At 42.6% G+C, this 20,739-nt stretch overlaps 1 protein-coding gene across 2 annotated transcripts in view; it reads right to left on the bottom strand.

The window, feature by feature from the left end:
- DTNBP1 (dystrobrevin binding protein 1) overlaps positions 1 to 20,739 on the bottom strand; it is a 400,954-nt gene that overhangs the window by 25,095 nt on the left and 355,120 nt on the right. For both annotated transcript variants that reach the window (XM_029590691.1, XM_029590690.1), the window contains exon 7: positions 11,456 to 11,611. In XM_029590691.1, the coding sequence (XP_029446551.1) occupies positions 11,456 to 11,611 (156 nt within the window). The remainder of the gene's footprint in view (positions 1 to 11,455; positions 11,612 to 20,739) is intronic.

Here is a 20,739-nt window from a genome sequence, read left to right on the forward strand (position 1 = left end):
TAGTAACTGGGAAAAAGCTAGCAACAGAAGTTAGGACTGAATGATCAGTTTTCCAAATGAAGAAAGGTTGTTAATGGAGTACAAAAGAGATCGGTACTGAGACCTGTGCTGTTTAACATATTCATTAATGATTTGGAAAAGGGAATGATGAATGAGGTGATAAAATTTGCAAACGATAGAAAATTATTCAAAGTTGTTAAAACAGCAGTGGACTGCGAGGAACTGCAGAATGCTCTCATTAACTAAGCAAAGTTACAAGAAGGATCTTGCAAGACTGGCAGACTGGACAACTGAATGGCAGATGAAATTTAATGTGGAAGAGTGTAAAGTGATGCGTATAGGGGGAAAAATAATCCCAATTACAGGACTGACGGACTGACTGCAATAACCATCAAGATACATTCCAGCACTTTGTAAATAGTTGTTCCTCCTCTTTCTGTTAAACTATTCCGGCTTCTTTCTTTCTTCTCCCAGTTCCTGCTTCCCCCGTTTTATTGTAACTTTCTTGCTTCTCTCCACCTGTTAAATGTTAGGTTATCTCTCCCCTTGTTACTTGTAAACCAGCATGATGTGATTTTATCATGAATGCCGGTATAGAAAAGCTTTAAATAAATAAATAAATACAGGATATGGGTTGTTTACTGGGAGTCCCTACCCAGAAAAAGGATTTTGCAGTCCTCGTGGACAATACGTTGAAATCCTATGTCCAGTGCATGGCAGGAGTCGAAAAAGTCAATAGAATGATCCAAAAAGGAATGGAGAATTAAAACAGAAAATAATATATTGCCTCCAGAAATGGCATATATTAGGCATATATTACTATGCATTAACTCTGTTATCATTATTGACTCTGTGCTTGCAACTTGTAAATTGTTTTATTGATTTACTGACTGTCTCTGTGTTTTACAGACCATAAGTTGTTTTTACATTGTATTGCTGATCTTTAATCTATTGTTTTTATGTTTTATTTTTTATATGTTAATATGTAACCTGCCCCAAACCTTGGAGGGTGCAGGTAATACGCATCTTAAATAAATAAATGACATCTGATTGGGTATCAGAGATGAAGAATGGCACCTATTGCACACAAACCCTCAAAGCACAGTAATAACATCCCAAAAACAGAAAACTCCTTGTGCTGGGTGACTCTGTTGTGAGAGGCATTAATTTGGGGGCACATATGGAGAGAAAGCAGAGTTGCTTACCTGTAACAGGTGTTCTCCCAGGACAGCAGGATGTAGTCCTCACATGTGGGTGACGTCAATGACGGAGCCCTACCACGGTAAACTTTTCTGTCAAAGTTTCTAGAACTTTTGACTGGCACACTGAGCATGCTCAGTATGCCACGATCCCTGCAACCACAGGGGGTCTTCCCTTCAGTCTTGTTTGTAGCAAAAGGTGAGAGCGAAAAATAAAATAAAATGTTTCGTACCCAACTCCGCGGGGTGGCGGGTGGGTTTCGTGAGGACTACATCCTGCTGTCCTGGGAGAATACCTGTTACAGGTAAGCAACTCTGCTTTCTCCCAGGACAAGCAGGATGGTAGTCCTCACATGTGGGTGATTAGCAAGCTACAGGTGACTCATATTTGCTTGGACCAACAGCGTACAACTTGTGCAACAGGCACAACAACTGGCATACTGTTGGGAAAAATGAGGCAGCCTGAAAATCATAGCAGATGGATGTGGAAGGAGTTGGGATTATACTGGAAATAAGTTCTTCAAGACGGATTGGCCAAAGGCAGAGTCTTGGCGTCCTTCCTTGTCCAGGCAGTAATGTGCTGCAAATGTGTGACGAGAGCTCCATGTTGCAGCTTTGCAGGTGTCAGCAATTGGTACTGAACGACAGTGTGCTACTGAGGTTGCCATGGCTCTTACTGAGTGTGCCTTCACTCGTCCCTGGAGAGGAAGTCCTGCTTTTTCATAGCAGAATTCGATACAGTCTGCCAGCCAGTTGGAGAAAAAGTTTGTTTGCCCAATGCAACGCCTAGTCTGTCTTTGTCAAAAGAAACAAAGAGTTGGGTTGATTTCCTATGGACTGCAGTGTGGTCTAGATAAAATGCAAGTGCACGTTTACAATCCAAGGTGTGTAAAACTCTCTCGCCTTGGTGAGAGTGAGGCCTTGGGAAAAAGGTGGGCAAGACTATAGACTGATTCAAGTGGAAGTCAGTAACCACCTTGGGAAGGATTTAGGGTGAGTATGGAGGACGACTCAGTCATGTAGGAACCTGGTATAGGGTGAGTATGTGACAAGGGCTTGTAACTCACTAACCCTTTGTGCAGATAAAATGGCTACTAGGAAGAGGACTTTCCATGTAAGAAATTTAATATCGCAGGAGTGCAAAGGCTCAAACACATGAGCACATGAGCCTTGTAAGTACTACATTCAGGTCCCACTCGGTGACTGGTGGGTGTAGAGGGGGCTTAAGTTGTAATAGGCCCCTCATGAACCTACTCACAAGGGGTTGTGCTGTTACCGGGGCATCCCCAACTCCTTTGTGGTACGCTGAGATGGCACTCAGGTGTACCCTCACTGAAGAAGTCTGGAGACCAGATTCATAAAGGTGCCAGAGATAGTCTAATAGAGATGGCGTGGGGCAGGAAAAAGGATCGATAACTTTGTGTGTGCACCAGATGGTCTTTTCCACTTAGAATGATAGGATTTTCGTGTGGAAGGCTTTCGTGAAGCTACAAGCACTTGAGAGACATCAGTTGAAAGGTTGAGCGGTTGGAGGATCAAGCTTTCAACATCCAGGCTGTGAGGGATAGGGTTTGAAGGTTGGGATGGCGTAACATGCCTTGATTCTGAGTTATGAGAGTGGGTGCTATGCCCAGGTGAATGGGTTCTCTGATCGAGAGGTCGAGAAGTATGGGAAACCTTACTTGTCGAGGCCAATATGGGGCTTTGTCCTGTTGTAGCTTCACTAGAGTTTTGGCTATCAGCTATATCTGGGTATACACATATAGGAGACCTGAATTCCAGGGGTGAGTGAAGGTATCCCTGGCTAACTTATTTGGTTGCCTGTGCAGGGAGCAGAATCTGTCCACTTTGTGATTCAGTTTGGATGCGAAGAGGTCTATTGTTGGTTGACCCCAGCGTTGGAAGAGTCTGGACGTTGCCACAGGATCCAGAGACCACTCGTGGGGATGGAACTGTCGACTGAGGCGATCTGCATGCCTGCCAGATAAGTGGCCTGGAGATCCATGGAGTGTGCAAGGGCACAGTCCCAGATCTGTGTGGCTTCTTGGCAGAGGAGATAAGAGCCTGTGCCACCCTGCTTGTTCAAGTACCACATTGCAACTGTGTTGTCTTGTCTGTATGAGAACAGTCTTGTGTGAAAGGCAGCCCTTGAACACATAGAGAGCATAAAGTATAGCTCGAAGCTCTAGGAAGTTGATCTGAAATGTTGCTTCGAGTTGTCCAAGTACCTTGAGTTTGCAGATTGTTCACATGAGCTCCTCAACCCAAGGTGAATGCGTCTGTGGTCAAAGTTATCTGTGGAAGTGGTTGCTGAAAAGGCAGACCTGTTAGCAAGTTGTCTTTGATCCTCTACCACAGAAGTGATAAACGTAACTGGTGGGTTACTTGGATCTGGGATGAGAGCGGTTGAATGGCTTGGAGCCACTGAGTTTTCAAATCCATTGAGTTATTCTCATGGCCAGCCTGGCCATAGGAGTGACGTGGACTGTGGAAGCCATGTGGCCCAGCAATGTTAGGAATTGATGGGCTAAGGCTGTTTTCTTTGTGCCAGAGATACAGCAAGTCAAGAGAGTGTGTCTGCGTGGTCGTTGGGCAGGAAGGCCTTCGTCACTGTGGTGTCCAAATCTGCTTCGATGAAAGTCAGGAGGTGAGATGGAGTCAGGTGGGATATTTGGTAGTTGATGAGAAATCCCAAGTACAGTAGGTTGATAGTGAGCTTGAGGGCATCGAGAGCTCCTTATTTGGATTGGCTCTTGATGAGCCAGTCGTCCAGGTAGGAAAAGATATGTATGTGTTTCTTGCGTAGATGGGCCGCAGCCACTGCTAGGCACTTTGTAAATACACGGGGTGCCGAGGCAAGTCCGAAAGGCAGGATCCGGTACTGAAAGTGTTGATGTCCCACTAGGAAGCGCAGGTACTTGCAGTGAGGTGGGAATATTGGAATGTGAGCGTAAGCATCTTGAGAGAACAGAGCCAATCTCCTTTTTGTAGAAGGGGGAAGTATGGTGCTCAAGGACACCATCCTGAATTTTTCTTTTCGTAGAAATTTGTTGAGATTGTGGAGGTCTAAGATAGGGCAGAGGCTGCCTGTTTTCTTTGGAATGAGGAAATAGCGGGAGTAGAACCCTCTGCCCTGCTGTGCCTGGGGAACAGGTTACACAGCCCTGGCGCCCAGAAGGGTGGACAGTTCCGACTCTAGAAGACTTGTGTGATCTTTTTGCATGGTACTCCACGGGAATACCATGAGAAAGTTTAGATGGTATCCCTGGGTTATGATGGATATAACCCATTAGTCTGTGGTAATTTTGAGCCAGTTGGTTATGAAGTGGCGAATTCGACCTCCTACTGGCAAATCTGGTTTTAGATTTGTGGAGCGATTACTGTTCTCTGGGTACGTTTCAAAATCCAGAGGCCTGGCCTGTTTGTGGTGGTGGTGGCTGAGGCCTGGATATTTTGGGCTGTCGAGGATTTGTTCTCTGAGATGGCCAGTAGGCCTCACGCGAGATGCAGGTGGTAGTATATGCGTGGACGATAAAATTGTCTTCTAGGGTCCCTTCTAGTGGATCTTCTTACAGAAGAAGGGACCTCAGTAGTCACTGTTGATAATTGCCGCAGGGTCTCATTGTGGTCTTTTAATTGAGCCACTGTGTCTTGTATCTTGTCGCCGAATAGGTTTTCACCGGTACATGGCAAATCGGCAAGTTTGTCTTGGACTTCAGGTCTCAGATCAGAGGATTTTAGCCAGGCCCACCCTCCTGGTGCTGATTCCTGTCGCTGACATGCGAGAAGCTGTTTCAAAGGAGTTGTACGCAGCACGAACCTCATGTTACCAGCCTGAAGGCCTTTATGTAATATGGCGTTGAGACTGTCTTGCTGCTGTTGGGGAAGAAAATCAGTTATTCCTTTGATACTGTGTCATGTAAAGTTGGTATGCAGCAATGCGTGACACTAGCATAGAACCTTGAAACATCTTGCAACCCAAAATATCAAGGAATATTTGGTCCTTGCCAGGTGGTGTTGAAGAGTGTGGTCGCAGACTTCTGGCTTTCTTTTGTGCAGATTCAACTACCACCGACTGATGGGGCAGTTGTGGTTTTTGGAATCCAGGAATATGTTGGACGAGATAAGTGGCATCTGTCTTCTTATTCACAGGCTGCACAGCACAAGGATGCTCCCAGAGACGATGTTGCAGATCTACTAGCACTTCGTGTACTGAGATAGCCATCTCTTGTTTTGGTGCATCCACAAATTGAAGAACCTCTGTTTTGTGGCATGTGTCCTCCTCTGTAATAATTTCAAAGGGAATTGTCTCTGATATTTCTCTAACAAAACTGGCAACGGAGAGATCTTCTGGGGGAGATTTTCTCCTTTCCTCTGGAGGAGATGGTTCTGATAAGATATCCTCCGTGGATGTGTCAGTGTCAACATCTTCCCATGTATCAGAAAAGGTCTCCTGTTGAGATCCTGAAGGAGGGAAGAAGATTGGCAGAGGAGGACGGGTTGGCACCGAAGGATCCTTCGATGGCCTCGATGGAATACAAGGTGGCACAGATGAGGGCTTCTGTGGCACTGGAAGCATCGATGGAAAACGAGGGCGTCTCGGTCCTGAGAGCTCTAATAGACCAGTCATTGGGTCAGGCATCAGTGACAGAGGACTGGAATCCGTGCCTTCATCATCTGAGGACCCCGGAATGGGAATCGGGGATTTCAGAGGTTTTCTCGGGTGCTTTGTCTTTGGTGGCCCGGGTTGTGTTGGAAAGGCACCAATGAATGTATCCAGCCTGGTTAGCAACGGCGCAAATATCGATGGCTCCAGTGTTGGTGCCGGTATGGGGGCCGGCATCGATGGCTGTAAGTCTCGGAGAGCATCGAGCACTGCCTGGTGGTTGAAACTGTCCAGTTCCTCCCTGAAAGCTGGTGTAGATATCGCAGCTACAGGAGGTAGCAGGCTAGGCATGACTGGCACCTCCACAGGAACTTGGCACCGATATTGGTGGGGATCACCTTGGTTTCTCGGGTAGAGGGGGAGTTGAAGGCTCCTTTACCCGTGTCCTCTTCACAGTCAGCTCGATAGCCACAGAGGCCGATGCGGTGTCAGTGCCAGCACCGGGAGTCGACTCACATTGTGCTGGTGTCGGTGCTGGTGCTTCTCTCGGTGCTCGGTCCGGTCTTTCCCCAGCACAGAGGCAGATGATGTAGATACCTTAGACGGAGTCGGTGACGGATGGTCACCATTGCCCTGGTGCTCCCAGCGAGTTTTGATAACTAATTTTTTCGACGTCAATGGAGTCAACTTGATTTTGAATAGAGTCTCCATCTTGTCGAGGCGAGCCCACCTACCCTTCGGAGGCATCTGGGCACAACCTGGGCAGTTAGACAAGTCATGTGGTGAGCCGAGGCACAGCACACAGACATCGTGTGGGTTGGTGATCGACATGGTTTGGGGGCACTCTGGACATTTTCAGAAACCTGTTGCCATAATGACAAAGGTTGAGGCCCCAAAAATGGTCGACGGCCTGCGGACACCGAAAAAGGTGAGAGCGGGAATCGACCGGGAATAGTGATTTTTACTTGCCGAATGATGAGAAAAAATATCCTGATGGGAGACCCCTATGAGGGAATGTTTTTCTGAAGTAAATTTTAAGATTTTTCCGTGAGAAAATTTGTGTGAGAATTCTCACAGAGCTCCTAACTGCGAGGCAAACTGCAGCGTGGAAAATAAGAGACTGAAGGGAAAAGTTTTCTGTGATAGGAATCCATCCAGTGACGTCACCCACATGTGAGGACTACCAACCTGCTTTTCCTGGGAGAAAGAAAAGTTTATATGCCTACCAGGGCCCTCAGTTTAGCAAAAATACAAACCAGACTTATTAAAGAAGCAGCAAGGGACTGTAAAACTGATGTTATTAACTTGGGGTCAAATGGCATGGCTAGTAATGAAGTTGGGGTAGTGCAGAAGGAGTTTCAGAATTTAGGACAAAGACACCTGGCAAGGCAACAGCTTTCTCAGAGGTATTTAACTGTTTATGGTAAACGCGAGGAGAGGCTATATCACATAACTGATTTCATCACATGGCTTAAAACCAGGTACAAAGAAAGATTTAGACATATTGGGGACTGAGGCCATATATGGAACAATAAAAGACTATACTGTAATGATGACCTATATCTGTCTCTGGAAAAAGGATAATAAGTGAGAAATCCAGATCTTATATTCACAGGCGTTTAAACTAGAGTAGGGGATGGTAGACATAAGCTAATTAATTTGGGTTGTCAACCCAACAAACAAAAAGAGACTAGGGAAAATCGGTAAACCAAAGAACTTTCTAGTCTACTCAGAAGCAACAGGATAGAAGAAGAAAGCAGGTGCAAAGGTTATACAGAGAGTATAAATAAGACAAGGAGAAATAGCTAGAACGTATGAGTACAAATGTTCAGTCTATACAACAAAAGTCTGAATCTTTAAGCCCTAATGGTACAGTAAGACTTGGACATCATTACTATCAATGAGACATGGTTCAGTGAGTCCCATGAGTTGATGTGACCATCAGGTTAAAATATATTTAACAGAATTGGCTGAAATTTTTAATATAAAGAACTACTCCATCCCATTTTCTAAGCAATGGAATGACATAATATCTAGGAAAGGAAGGTGATGTGAGCTGTCTTGAAACAGGGAGATGGTACTTCCATTTACACTGGTGTGGCCTACAGACCTCAAACTCAGCCAGAAGAACTGTTTGAAGACATACACAAGAAAAATAAATACATGTAAAAAAAACCAAAAAAAAAAAAAGAAACTAGCATTGGCCCAACAAGACTGCTTATTAAGCCTCTAAAGCAGGCATCATCTGCTGGAACACTGCCAGTGTTGGGCGACAGGCATTTTGCTACAGACAGCTGGTGTTTTTGGACTAAGGCTTGAAAAAAAAAAAGACATCTATGGATTGTCTGCAAGCTAAGTATTTGGTACCTTCATAAATGAGGATTTTGTTGGACATCATCAAGAAGGAACTGTTGTTCATTAGATTCAGGATTATTTTGAATTTTTAAATGCATACATTTATTTAAAAAAATCTTGAAAAACAAAAATTGGCATGATGCTGGTACGAGAATATCTCAACACCTGTTTCTTCACTCGTTTTAAGCTTTGTGCCTTTGTTCAGTGTCAAAATACAGGTTGTTATGAGATCAGTTTAATGATTGCTTTGGAGTTTTTGTCTTTATTCAAAGTTTAGGTTAGGTGTTTTGGGCATTTTTTTTTTTTTTTTTATAGTGGTTCACTAGGAAATATGTTTTCATACAAAGTGTGTTGGATAACTGGAATGTCCTTCTGGAATCGATGGCGAAAAAAAATGGTAGCGAAATTTAAAAATGTATGGGATAAACACAGAGGTCCATATTCAGCTGCTGTGTGTCTCTGATAGCTGGATACATTTTTCTGGCTAACTAGTGCTATACATTCAGTGAAACAGCTGCAACACTGAATATACCTAGCTATCTTAAAGTTAGCCAGATAACTTATCCAGCTAACTCAGCTCTTCCCCTCACTTATCTGGCCAAATTCTAGTCAAATAGTTATTCGGCTAGAATTCAGCCAGATATGTGGCCAGATTTTCCTTTAGCTGGATAACTTCTTAGTTATCCAGCTAAATTTGTTTGAATATGGACTTCAAAGTATTGATAGTGGCAAGAGGATGGAAATGAAGTACATTGGGATAACCTGCATGGAGCAACCAAAAACAGCAGTGGTATGATTTCATCAGAGCTGAAAGAAAACATGAGGAGGACAACAGTGCAATGACCACGATGGGTTTGGCCATGCTTGAGACAGATATGAGAGGAGGGTTGAGAGATTGTGTGGAAGACTCAAGGAGGGAGTTGGTATTAGATTGCATTTGGGAATTTTATATGCACATCTACCAAAGTGGCTTAATCTCAACAGGAAAGATCAAATGTGCTATTTTGGTCTTTTATGTTACTATTTGTTTATCCATGTCTGGTAAACAGAACACTGAAATCTTGGTTAGAATTCAGTGTTATCTCAAATAGATAAGTAGGCTGTAGAATATCTGGATTTTCCAAAAACATTAGATAAAATCTTTCATATGAAATTTCTGAGAAAATTTAACAGCTATGGGGTAGAAGGCAACATCCACCAGTCAAATTATAGCCAGTTAAAAGAAAGGAAACATAATAAGACTAAATGGTCAGTTTTCCCAGAGGACGGAGTTGAATAGTGATGAGTGCCCCGGTGCCCTTCTAAGAACATAAGACTGGTCATACTGGGTCATACTGAGGGTCCATCAAGTCTAGCATCCTGTTTCCAAGAGTGGCCAATTCAGGATACAAGTACCTGGTAAATACCCAAACATTAAATAGATCCCATGCTATTAATGCTGGTAATAAGCAGTGGCTATTCCCTAAGACAGCTTGGCTAATAGCAGTTTATGGACCTCTCCTTCAAGAACTTGTTCAAACCTTTTTTTTAAACCCAGCTACACTACTGCCTTTACCACATCTAGGACCACCGCTGTTTATTAATGATCTGGAAAAAGAAATAAAGAAGGACGTGATCAAATTTGCTGATGGCAGAATTATTTGCAGCTCAACTATGAGTAGACTGTGAGGAATTGCAAGACGACTTTAGCATCTATGAAGCAAATATTCAGTAAGCCATCCCTGGAGATGGCTGTATTGTATATAAAAAAAAAAGAAAGAATTTTAATTTTATATCTCCGGACAGGCCCTGTCCCAACACTCCCAACCCCTGCCCTTAAACTGTAAAATCATCCCTCACTGTAACCCACCCTCCGCATTCCCTGCACCCCGGTGGCGCAGTAGGGGCCCAGAGCTTCCCCTAGGCTCCGGGCCTGGCGGCAGCCATTTCTCAAAATGGCACTGGCCAGTCAGAACATGCCCTGTGCCCCATCGTGCGATTCTGAACAACGGCTGCCACCAGACCTGGAGCCTAGGGGGACACGCTGAACCCCTCTACATTCCCGGGCTTCTGTTGTAAGTGCAGGGGGTGGGGTCTGGAGGGTGGAGAGTGAGGCGATTTAAAGTTTAAGGGGAGAGATCACGTGATGCTGTGGAGCCAGCTAGAGTGCTCCATCCTTGCGGCTATGAGTGCCCATCCTCCACCATCCATTTCCATCAACATTTTTTATACTCACAGACAGCATTAGGTTCCTGATTTCTTTTCCTGACACTTGGCAATGCTCTCTACGAACCAGGTTTTGGCTAGAGTGCTGGCTGTAGCTTGGGGCCCTTATGCTGCCTAGGATGAGCACGAGGACTCTGCAGCTGATGAGAACAAGGGAGCAGAGGAAAATGACTCTGACTGATAGAAACTGCACCTCAGCACCCTGCTTGGGTACCTACTAGATGAGAAGGGTGGGTCTAGAATGACAGTGAAGAGTTGGTAAAGCATATCACAGTGTTCCTTGACCATACAACAGATTTTTCCCATTGCCTGGCTTGTCAACAAGTCTTTCTGGACATCAGTTGGAGATCTGAGGCTCGCAGCCAGGGAAGTCTGCGGGTGTCAATTCCCACTGCAGAAATTGTTGCCACCTCGAAAACATCAAAGGGTGACCTAACCATGTGTTTTCCAAACTCCACACCCTTGTCCATCAGTGCTTGGAAGTCAGCACACTGAAGAAGCTGCTCTGCTGAGTTTCTTAGCTGCTTCAGAATGCCCCACAAATTCTGGCCTATGAAGAGCTGATAGGATGATATGTGGGCATAGCTCCCTGAAACAGTTTTCGCCCAAGAATGTCTAAGGCATGAGAATCCTTCCCGGGGCATACAGAAAAGTATTCTGGACCACTTGACTGCCTTCAGAGTGGATTCAACCAGTACAACTAAATTTTTTATACCAACATGAGTATTATCCAGAGATAATGATGTGTAGTACATGAGTTTTTGCAGTCCTATTTGGTAGTCTAAAAATATATTAGAACCTGCAAATAGTTCAACTTTCTGCTGGACATATATAGCTATTAGAACTCTGCACTTTTATTCATTACAGACTACCATGGAAGCCTTTTATTTTATTGATCCCTCTTCCAAATGGCTTCATTGCTAATTCTTTCAATTAGAAAAAATTGAGGCTGTTTATTAATCCGAGTGTCCAACATAGAACAGATGACACAACTTCTTTTACACCTTGTAGCCTGTCCAATGTTTTAATAACAGACTCATCTGCAGGTTCTTTTTTCATGCAAACTGAAGTGAAATATTTCCAAACTTACCACGTCTCTCAGTTATTTGCAGATACCCTGTAGACAGATATTGTTCCATATCCTGCTGAAAGGCTTCTTCAAAAAATTTCTGCCGCTCCTTTAGTTTCATCTGCTGGGCATGCTCCATAGCTAACACCTTTTGAGTATGCTCCGCATCCAGTTCAGCTAATACAAAGCAAAATGTAGCTTTAGAAATGATTGCAGATTTATTTTAATATGAAAAGCAAACATGACAGGAAGTCTGATTCACTTCCTTATCCATTGTTTTTCAAATACATATGGTACAGTATTTAAAGTGTATGTATAAAACGTATGTGTAAAGTATACTTTTGCTACATATCTCTAAGTAAGAAAATTTGTTTTAACTAGATTGTTTTGAAAATGAAAGTTAATATCCAATATCATCATAGCAGAAATAACTCAAAGTACAAAGTATTCTTAAAGTGATGTGTATTCCCCAGACATCTCAACTCATAACATAAAAAAATAAAATGAATATCTGTGTTCTCTTAATTACCTATAGTAGGAATTCCCAATTTCTAACCACATTAAACATACCTCGTCACAAATAAGATATGCATATTGAATGAAGACTCCTAACCTTAACTAAACTAAGATCTATCATGAATGCTCTCTAATTCATGAATTCATAAAAGCACACTTTATCAGCTCTATATCAACTTTCTCTCTCAGTCCAGGACTAATAAAACCACCAAAACCATCCCATACAACTGTCTATAATGCTCAAATTCTCTCTAAAGTATTCCCTATACCCTTAATACATAAGTTATCTTTTCCAGATTACTCAAGATTCTTTGTTTTTTCAGAGAATCTGAGGAATGTCATTTTCTTGTGATACATTTATTTTAGCAGCTAACATTTTTAACATATAATTTTCTACTTTTGTAAGATATTTTCTCCATCTCTAGAATTCTTCTGCTATAAACATTTTTATTTCAATTATAACTGCATTCCAAAATGGCTCACTTATCACTTCCCAAAAATTCAAAGCAAAATTTTCTCTCTTCACATGTATTCTTTCATTTAACAAAATCTGGATTATTTTGAATGAATGTGTGTATGGAGCTCTAAAGAATTTAGCCACAATTTTTTTATGTAATTCCTTCCAAGATGGCAAGTTTGTATGCCTGTGTATTTGACAGTTTATCATTCCTCTTCCTCATCTGTAATATTGAAGTCTAATTCTTCTGATCATTTCTGCTTAATCTGGCAATTTGTTAGCATGATCTTCTGCAAATCCTTTATGAAAACTAGATACTACATCCCTAGTATTAGCAACTTTTTATAGCATATGAAAAAAATCTGTAAAAAGATGGACTCATTTAGGCTTACTTGATGTAGACTGTGAAGTAACATAATAGTTGAAGAAACTTAACTGAAATCATCCCTTTCCAATTTAAATTCTATTTGTATGTTTTGAAAACTTTTGAGCAAGGATATTTAGAAGATTTGCTCTACTCGGTGAAACCCTCTTTCCACCCAGATTTCTTGTTTTTGCTACAAAAACTCCAGGAAAAGAAAGAATTGGTAATAAAATCTCTAAATCTAAACCATTTTCCAACTGCAAATTTCTGATCACTTCTCTCCAAATTCTAAGATGATTAATCCATTAATTATTCAAGCTGTAGAGAATCTTTGAAACTGGTAAAGACAAAAGCTGTCATTTAACCTGAATTTCTTATGTGCATCCTGTACCATGAAAATCCAACTAATACTTTGATTACTGTTCAACCAGAAAGCTGTGTTAACTAATTGTGCAGCCAAATAAAAAACTTCCTAAAATTTGTTAAACCTAATAATCCTCTTCTGACTTTAGCTAGCTGCAAATTTTAAATTAATTCTTTGCACTTGTGAGTTTTTCCCTATAGTTCCTGGCTGCTGAAGGCCATCAGTGAGTACCAATAGGAGAGTGGTTGTGACCTTGTAAGAGAGACCTCCATACTCCCTAGGACCCCAGAGGCTTGGATATCTTCCCCACCAGTGAATCCTGGCATCCAGGGCTGACGTCTGGTGTTACTGAACAGCATGAGAGATCTGGGAGTGAAACTGTGGCCCTGGGACTTTGCTGCAGCACTTGCTTTAGAGATACCCAAACCAAGAAGGGGTTACACGTCTAACTAGGCAAATCCATTTTTTTTAAAAACCAGAGCCTTAAGTTTCATCTCTACTAACATTTGTTCACTTAACATTAAAGATTTAGTTTTATCAATATTAAGTTTGTAGCCCGAGATGTTTCTATAATCTAACTGCATTTTTTTCCTAATACAGGTAATGACTGGTCTATAGTTGAGAAGACCAAGACTACATTGTCCCTGTACTAACAGATTTTAAGATTATTTATAAAGTCCTTCAATCCATACAAATTCAAGGTAAGGCATCATACAAACCTAGAATGACTAAGGCATATAATATTACTATAGTGCAAAACATACTCTCCAAGCCCAATATTTACCCTCATAGCTGTCCATTTCTCTTTTAAGTCCAAATGATCTTTTTTTTTTTTTTTTTTTTTTAACAAGACAATCTTGGTGATATACCTGCTCCAGTATTTTATCTGTGGTGCTGATTTTCAAAAGTATGCAATAGTAACTGGCCATATGAGCCAGGTGCAATAACAATTTTCTCTAATTAAAAGATCTGTAAAGTCCCAGTAGCCCACTATACATATTGAGTGAGTAACAGGAATAGCTGAGCCAATAATGGCTATGGATCTGTATTTATTGAGACTAGAAATCCTAGATGTACCTGCAGTACCACCACATCTGAATAAAAGCCATTGAGCTCACACCCTCTCCAACAGAGGGGACTATAAGAGCTAAATCTGACAAAAAGCAGGTGGCATCTATAAGTGTACTGTTTTAAATCCCATTGACTATAATTCCTTTTTTTCATCATTTTTATTGAGTTTTTCCAAACAGCAGTACAAAATACAAGAGTAAATGGTTATTAATACATAGCAACCAAAACACAAAGAAAAACCCATTGTTCAGTTTTCTCCCCTCCCTTTACCCCTCTACCCAGGTATCTAGTTTCGCTTGCTGTGGTAACTGTCTCTTCAATTTCAGCCCCACTCGTAAACATTGTCATACTACTAATTACTAACTGTTCAAACTTATACTATATAGTAACATGATAGCAAGACTTCATATAAATTGGCAAAACAAAACGGAGTGAGAGATCCTTCAGGAGGGAGAACCAGATCTGTCTCGGCCAATAAGGAGCGATGAGGATCATGGTTCCCTGGTCCTGTTGGAGCTTCAGGAGAGTCTTTGAAACTAGCAGAAGTGGAGGATACGCATATAGGAGGCCCATGCCTCAATGTCAAATGAAGGCATCTGATGATGATTTGCTGTTCTCTGATCTACCTTCCTATTGCAGGGGAACTAAAGAGATCCATGTCATGGGTTCTCCAGAGACGAAAGACCCAATCTGCAAACTCCTGCTTTAGGGACCAGTCGTGGGGGTGGAATGAATAACTCAGGTCATCCGCCACCACATTCTCCGTCCCTGGTAGATACATGGCTCGTAGCAGAATGCCCTGGGGCAGAGTCCAAGATCAGATCTGGACCACTTCCTGTCAGAGGATGAACGATCTCATGCCTCCCTGCTTGTTGAGGTACCCCATCTCCACCTGATTGTCGATCTGAATGAGGACTGCCTTGTTGGCCAGGCGATCTCGAAATGCCCAAAGAGTGAATTGGATTGCACAGAGTTCCAGGTAGTTTATCTGACACCTCACTTCCTGAACGGACCATTGACCCTGCGTGTGGAGACCCTCCAATATGGGCATCCCTACCCAGATTGGAGGCATCCATGGTGAGCACAATTTGAGTAGTTGAAGCCTGGAAGGGCACCCCTATCACCAAATTGGACAGATTCTCTCACCACAACAAGGAGTCCTGGAATGGTGGAGTAATATGGATGTGCACCTGAAGGTTCTGGAAGGCCTGGCACCACTAGGACTGCAGGGTCCACTGCACCCTGCACATGTGTGGATGGGCGAAGGGAGTGACATGGATGGTTGCAGTCATGTGCCCCAACAGATGGAGCATATGGTGCACTGAAACCTGGCGGCTCTGAGAGGTCACTCTTGCCAGGGACACCACAGTGAAAGCCCAGTCCCGAGATAGAAACAACCTGGGCCGTGTCAAACCTGGCACCAATAAAGTTCAGCTCTAAGGTGACAGGATGAGCTGCAACTTCAGGTAGTTGACCAAGGACTCCAACACCAAAATGGGGTAGTACAGGAATTGCAGTGCTCGCTCCTGGATGACACTCTTTATAAGCCAGTTGTCTAGGTAGGGAAAAACTTGCAGTCACAGCCGCCGCAGGCAGGCGCCTACCATGGCTAGGCACTAGGTGAAGACACAGGGTGCAGATGCCAGACCCAAAGGCAGCACCCTGTGCTGGAAGTGCTGCTCGCCCACCACAAAGTGAAGATATTTCCTGTGTACTCGGGAAATCTCGATGTGGGTGCAGGCGTTTTTTAGATTGAGGGAGTAAAGACAGTTCCCCCCTTCCCAGGAGAGGAATCAGGGTGTCCAACGAGACCATCTTGAACTTCTCCTGCTTCAGGAATTTGTTCAAGGCTCTCAGGTCCAAAATTGGACAGAGTCCCCCTGTTCCCTTTGGAATCAGGAAATACCTGGAGTAGAACCTGCTCTCTCGTTGCCGTGGCAGGACGGGCTTGTCAGCCCTGGCCATTATGAGGGCAGAGAGCTCTGTCAAGAGTACCTCCTGATTCACTTAAGGGCCCCCCAAAAGGACATGGGGAAGGGTCCAGAGGGACACTCCTACAGTTCAATCTGTATCTGCACCGAATGAGGGACAGGACCCACCAGTCCAAGGTGACGGATGGCTAGCATTCTGCAAAGAACTGTAGTCGACCCCCGACCAGAGGGCTCCCCCGCAGTCAAGGGAACAGGCTTACACTCCCTCCTAGCCAGTCAAAACTCCATAGCGGGGCTTTGCTGGGGCGCTGGCTGAGTCCTAGGGGTTCATTGTTGCCTTGGGCCAACCCGCTGAGAGCTCGGCCAGGTCACCAGCGGGTAGTACCTACATGGCCGGTAAAAGGCACGCATTGGCCCTTGCTGTGAGGGCTTCTTGCCTGAGGTCTGCGGGTCTGAGGTGCTGGCCAAAAGGTGCTGGAGGGTCTCATGATGATCCTTCAGCTGTGCTAATGCCGCCTTAACCCTGTCTCCGAAGAGATTCTCTCCAGTACATGGCAAGTCCGCAATGCGATCCTGAATCTATGGACAGAGGTCAGAGGCTCAGAGCCAGGCCAAGTCATATGTGGATCGGACCTCATGCTTATTGCATTCCAAGCCCTGCTGGACCACTTTCAAGAAGTCCTTCTGCAGTTGTTGAGGAAGGCGCTTGACCAGATCTTGAACCTGCTTCTAACTGGTAGCATGCAATGCGGGCTGACAGCATGGAACCCTGGAAGGCTTTCCTTCTCAAGGTGTCCAGAGCCCAGTGTTCTTGGCTTGGGGGAGCCGAGGGATGGGTGCGAGAATGCTTTTCCTTCCATAGGGCCGACTCCACCACCACGGATTGGTGTGGTAGCTGGCGGCGTTCAAAACCCATAGTAGGCTGAACTAGATACACCGCATTGTTCACAGGAGGTACAGAGATGGGGTGCTCCCAGAGCCAGACAAACAATTCTTTGAAGATGTCATGGACTGGGACTGCCACCACCTCCAGCATCTTGTACCTGGAGTCCACCTACTCATGGGGCCTAATATCTAATGACACAACATTTTGTAGTAATCAATGTTAAACTCATCTGGTCCAGAAGGTTTATGAGATTTGCCTGCTTTAATTACTGAGAGTATTTCGAAAGCTTGAATGGGCCTACTAAGATATTCTAATTGTTTGGTTAAGAGTTGGAGTAGTAACATTTTCTATTTTCAGAGTAAAGCTTAGTGTAGAAGACTTTTAAGACTTCACAAATTTCTTTACTCTTGGAGACTGTCCTTTTGTAAGATTTCTATAAATATCTTCTGTAATAATGGTGAACTGCATATATCCTGCACACGTGTCACTAGCACTATGAAGCACTATGATAACTAAACTTACCAGAGAATTAGCCAGCACAGATGACATCATTCCTGAGAAAACGAAACTAACTTGTTCTTATTCTCTGCTACTGATAACAAGAGGCTCCTGCCCATAGTAAGAGCACACGCACACATGCTAAAATTTATTGATTGCCTATTAAGGTAAGGGGTGGTGATTATGCAGATATCTGGCATAGGCGGACCCAAACCCCTTATAAGGCTGAGCACGCACGCTAGAGCGCTGGGCAGATTCTGAATTATACACCATTTGCTTTGTATTCACTTCTACCCCGGGGAAACCACGCTTTCCCCACATCAATACACCTTTTACTTTTATAACTTCTCTGGAGCTGGTATTCATTGAGTTATTAGTCAGAGGTTACCACCATTAACACTTCCCTTTCCATACTTTAACCATATTAACCAATAATGTTCCAGCTTTATTTCCAAACCTAAAAATTTACGTTCTGAATACTGCAACATTTTCTTCCCGCATTGACGTAAATGAGTATTAAGACTCTCCAAAGTTATTCGGTACTCTTCCCGATTCCCCTTGCTCGGTCATGAGACCATTTTCTTTTTTGCTTTTCTTAATTGTTCTTCCAATTGTAGTATGGTTTTATATAGTCTTTTATTCCTCCCAATTAAATAGGAAATTATGTCCCCACAAATTAGCACTTTGCTCGTTTCTCAAAACAACCCCAAGGAGTCTATATGTTGAACATTATTGCATACAAAATCTTCCCATTTCTCCTTAAAGTAAGAAAAAGTCAGTCTCCCACTAAATGACCAGGAAATCTCTAGATGTGCTCTACTGCCTCTGCCCGTCATATTTATTTCTATCCAAATCACTGAAAGATCAGACACTAATTCTGGTCCTATTTCAGTGGTTACGATTTTAGAGAAAAGACTATGAGTTGTTAAAATATAATCGATTTTAGACATTGTCTTTTGGGCTCAAGACACATGAGTGTAATATTTTATGGTAGGGTTCAGTACTCTTCAGACGTCAAACAGACAATGTATTACATAAATAATCAATTCCTTTGTTTTTACCAAATATTAATCATTTAGGATTAGCAGATTTATTTAATGCTGGGTCACACACACAATTATAATCTCCAGTCATTATTAGATCTCCTTTTCTGTTAACCAACAGAATGTTTGTGATGTGGAAGAAAGAACGGCTATAGGTATAGTTGTATAACATTACTTCTTTCCCCTCCAGTTTCCCAATTATTATTACATATCTTTCCTCTGTATCTGTTATTACTTTTTCAGATAAGAAATTTACCCCTCTGGTTATTAATATAGCAACTCCTGCTTTTTTACCCTTTGCCGGTGAAAATAACATGATTTAACCTATTTTCTTTTCAATTTCTTACTTTCTCCTTCAGTTAAATGAGTTTCTTGAATACAAGCTATAGCCACATTCTGCCTTTGCAAAGCTTATAAAGCTTTTTTTTGATTGATAGGAGAACCTAAACCATCTACATTCCAAGATATTATTCTAAGTCTTCCCATTTTTATTTCAATACTTATCTATTAGCATAATGTATCGAACTTTAGTGGAGGGCTCCCAGCCTAGTCCCCCACTTTTCCAAAATCTTTTTGAGATGGTATCAATCTTTTCCTTTACTTTAAACCAGAAGGGCATTCGACTAAACTCTTGAAACTGGAAGAACCTTCCCTCCCCTGATCTCCCCACCCCTTCTCTCTCACCCCCTTATAATTTCCTCCTTCCTCCCACTTCCATACACCCTTGTTTACCTCCCTTCAGATCTATCTGTACCCCCTTTTATTAAATTCCTTCTTTCAAACAGACAAATGTGCTCTCTATGAGAGCAAAGACCATGTGTTTATAGCGTTTGGGTGCCATCCCCTATCTCTCACCTATTATAGCAAGTAGCAGCATTGTAAAACTTTAATCTAAACAGATGGAAATACTAAACATCAACAACAACAAAAAAGCCAGAGAGAGGACTTTTCTCTCTTCCTCTTTAAGTCCATAGTTGCAACCCTTTACAAATTTCTCCAGTTGCGGTCTGTGGCTGTCTCACTCTTAACCACTGAAGAAAAACTTGGTTTTCTCCCCAAGAGTCTTCTATTTACTAGTAATACGTAGAACATTGACATCTTTTTATGCTAACCAAAATAATTTGTCCACCACTATGAAGGCGTAAATGTCATAATAGACTGAACAGTATAGGAAAACAAAATTCATGTCGTCTGAATGAAAATCCAATTAGCCACCTTGTACGAATAAGTAAATAACATCTGTAAAAACTGTTACAGCCTTATCCAACAGCCAAAGAAATGTAAATTTCTAAATAAATTATTGCCTTTGTTGCTCTTTCCGAAGTGAGATGACTGAAAGAACAGAGTGAAGCTTCTCTTTTTTTTTTTGATGGTACATAAGAATTTGATGATCCTTCTTTCAAGAACTCCTTATTTTGCAATCAAGACAATCAGCCTTGTATTAACTGAAGGTAGTTGTCCAGATCTGGCCTCTTCTCGTGGCATCGCTTGCATAAAGGCCTTTGCCACTGCCAGAGTATGGAAAACATGTGCCTTCCCTTTGTACCACAGGTATAATTTAGCAGGATACTGTACTGAAAACACATTTTTAAATTAAACATATCTGCGCAAATCAGAGCAAAAGCATGTTGTTGTGATGAGACTTGCGCAGAGAAGTCTTGAGAGATAAGAACTTTATATCCCTTAAAGACAACCTTTCTTTAAAGATAGCTGAGCGTTGAGCACCACTACCACTCTCAGCCTGACCCCTATACCGGTTTTTACGCCTACACGATAAGCTCTCTCGATGATCACATTACCTTGTAGATCAACCATATTTAATTCTTGCAGAAGCCATGATTAAAATATTTAGCAGTTCGTCTTCCAGTATATTATCAGGCAACTCCACAAAACTCAGGTTATTTCTATGAAATCTGTTTTCAAGAATTGCCACTAATTGCCAGTGCTTTCTCCAGCGCTATTATTTTACCCATCACATTTGTGTCATCTTCTAGTGTGGATATCCTACCTTCAGCGTTGTCTAATCTTTTACCAACTGCCTCTATGGAAGATTTCAATTCCACAATAGTAGAGTTGACCATCTCAAATATATTTTCTAAGGCTTTCACTACTGCCTAATGATGAGTATGCCTGAGTCTGAAAATCAACATAGAGACGGCAACTGACCCAGAATCC

This window comes from Rhinatrema bivittatum, chromosome 2 (genome assembly GCF_901001135.1).
Source record: "Rhinatrema bivittatum chromosome 2, aRhiBiv1.1, whole genome shotgun sequence".
Classification (NCBI taxonomy): Eukaryota; Metazoa; Chordata; class Amphibia; order Gymnophiona; family Rhinatrematidae; genus Rhinatrema; species Rhinatrema bivittatum.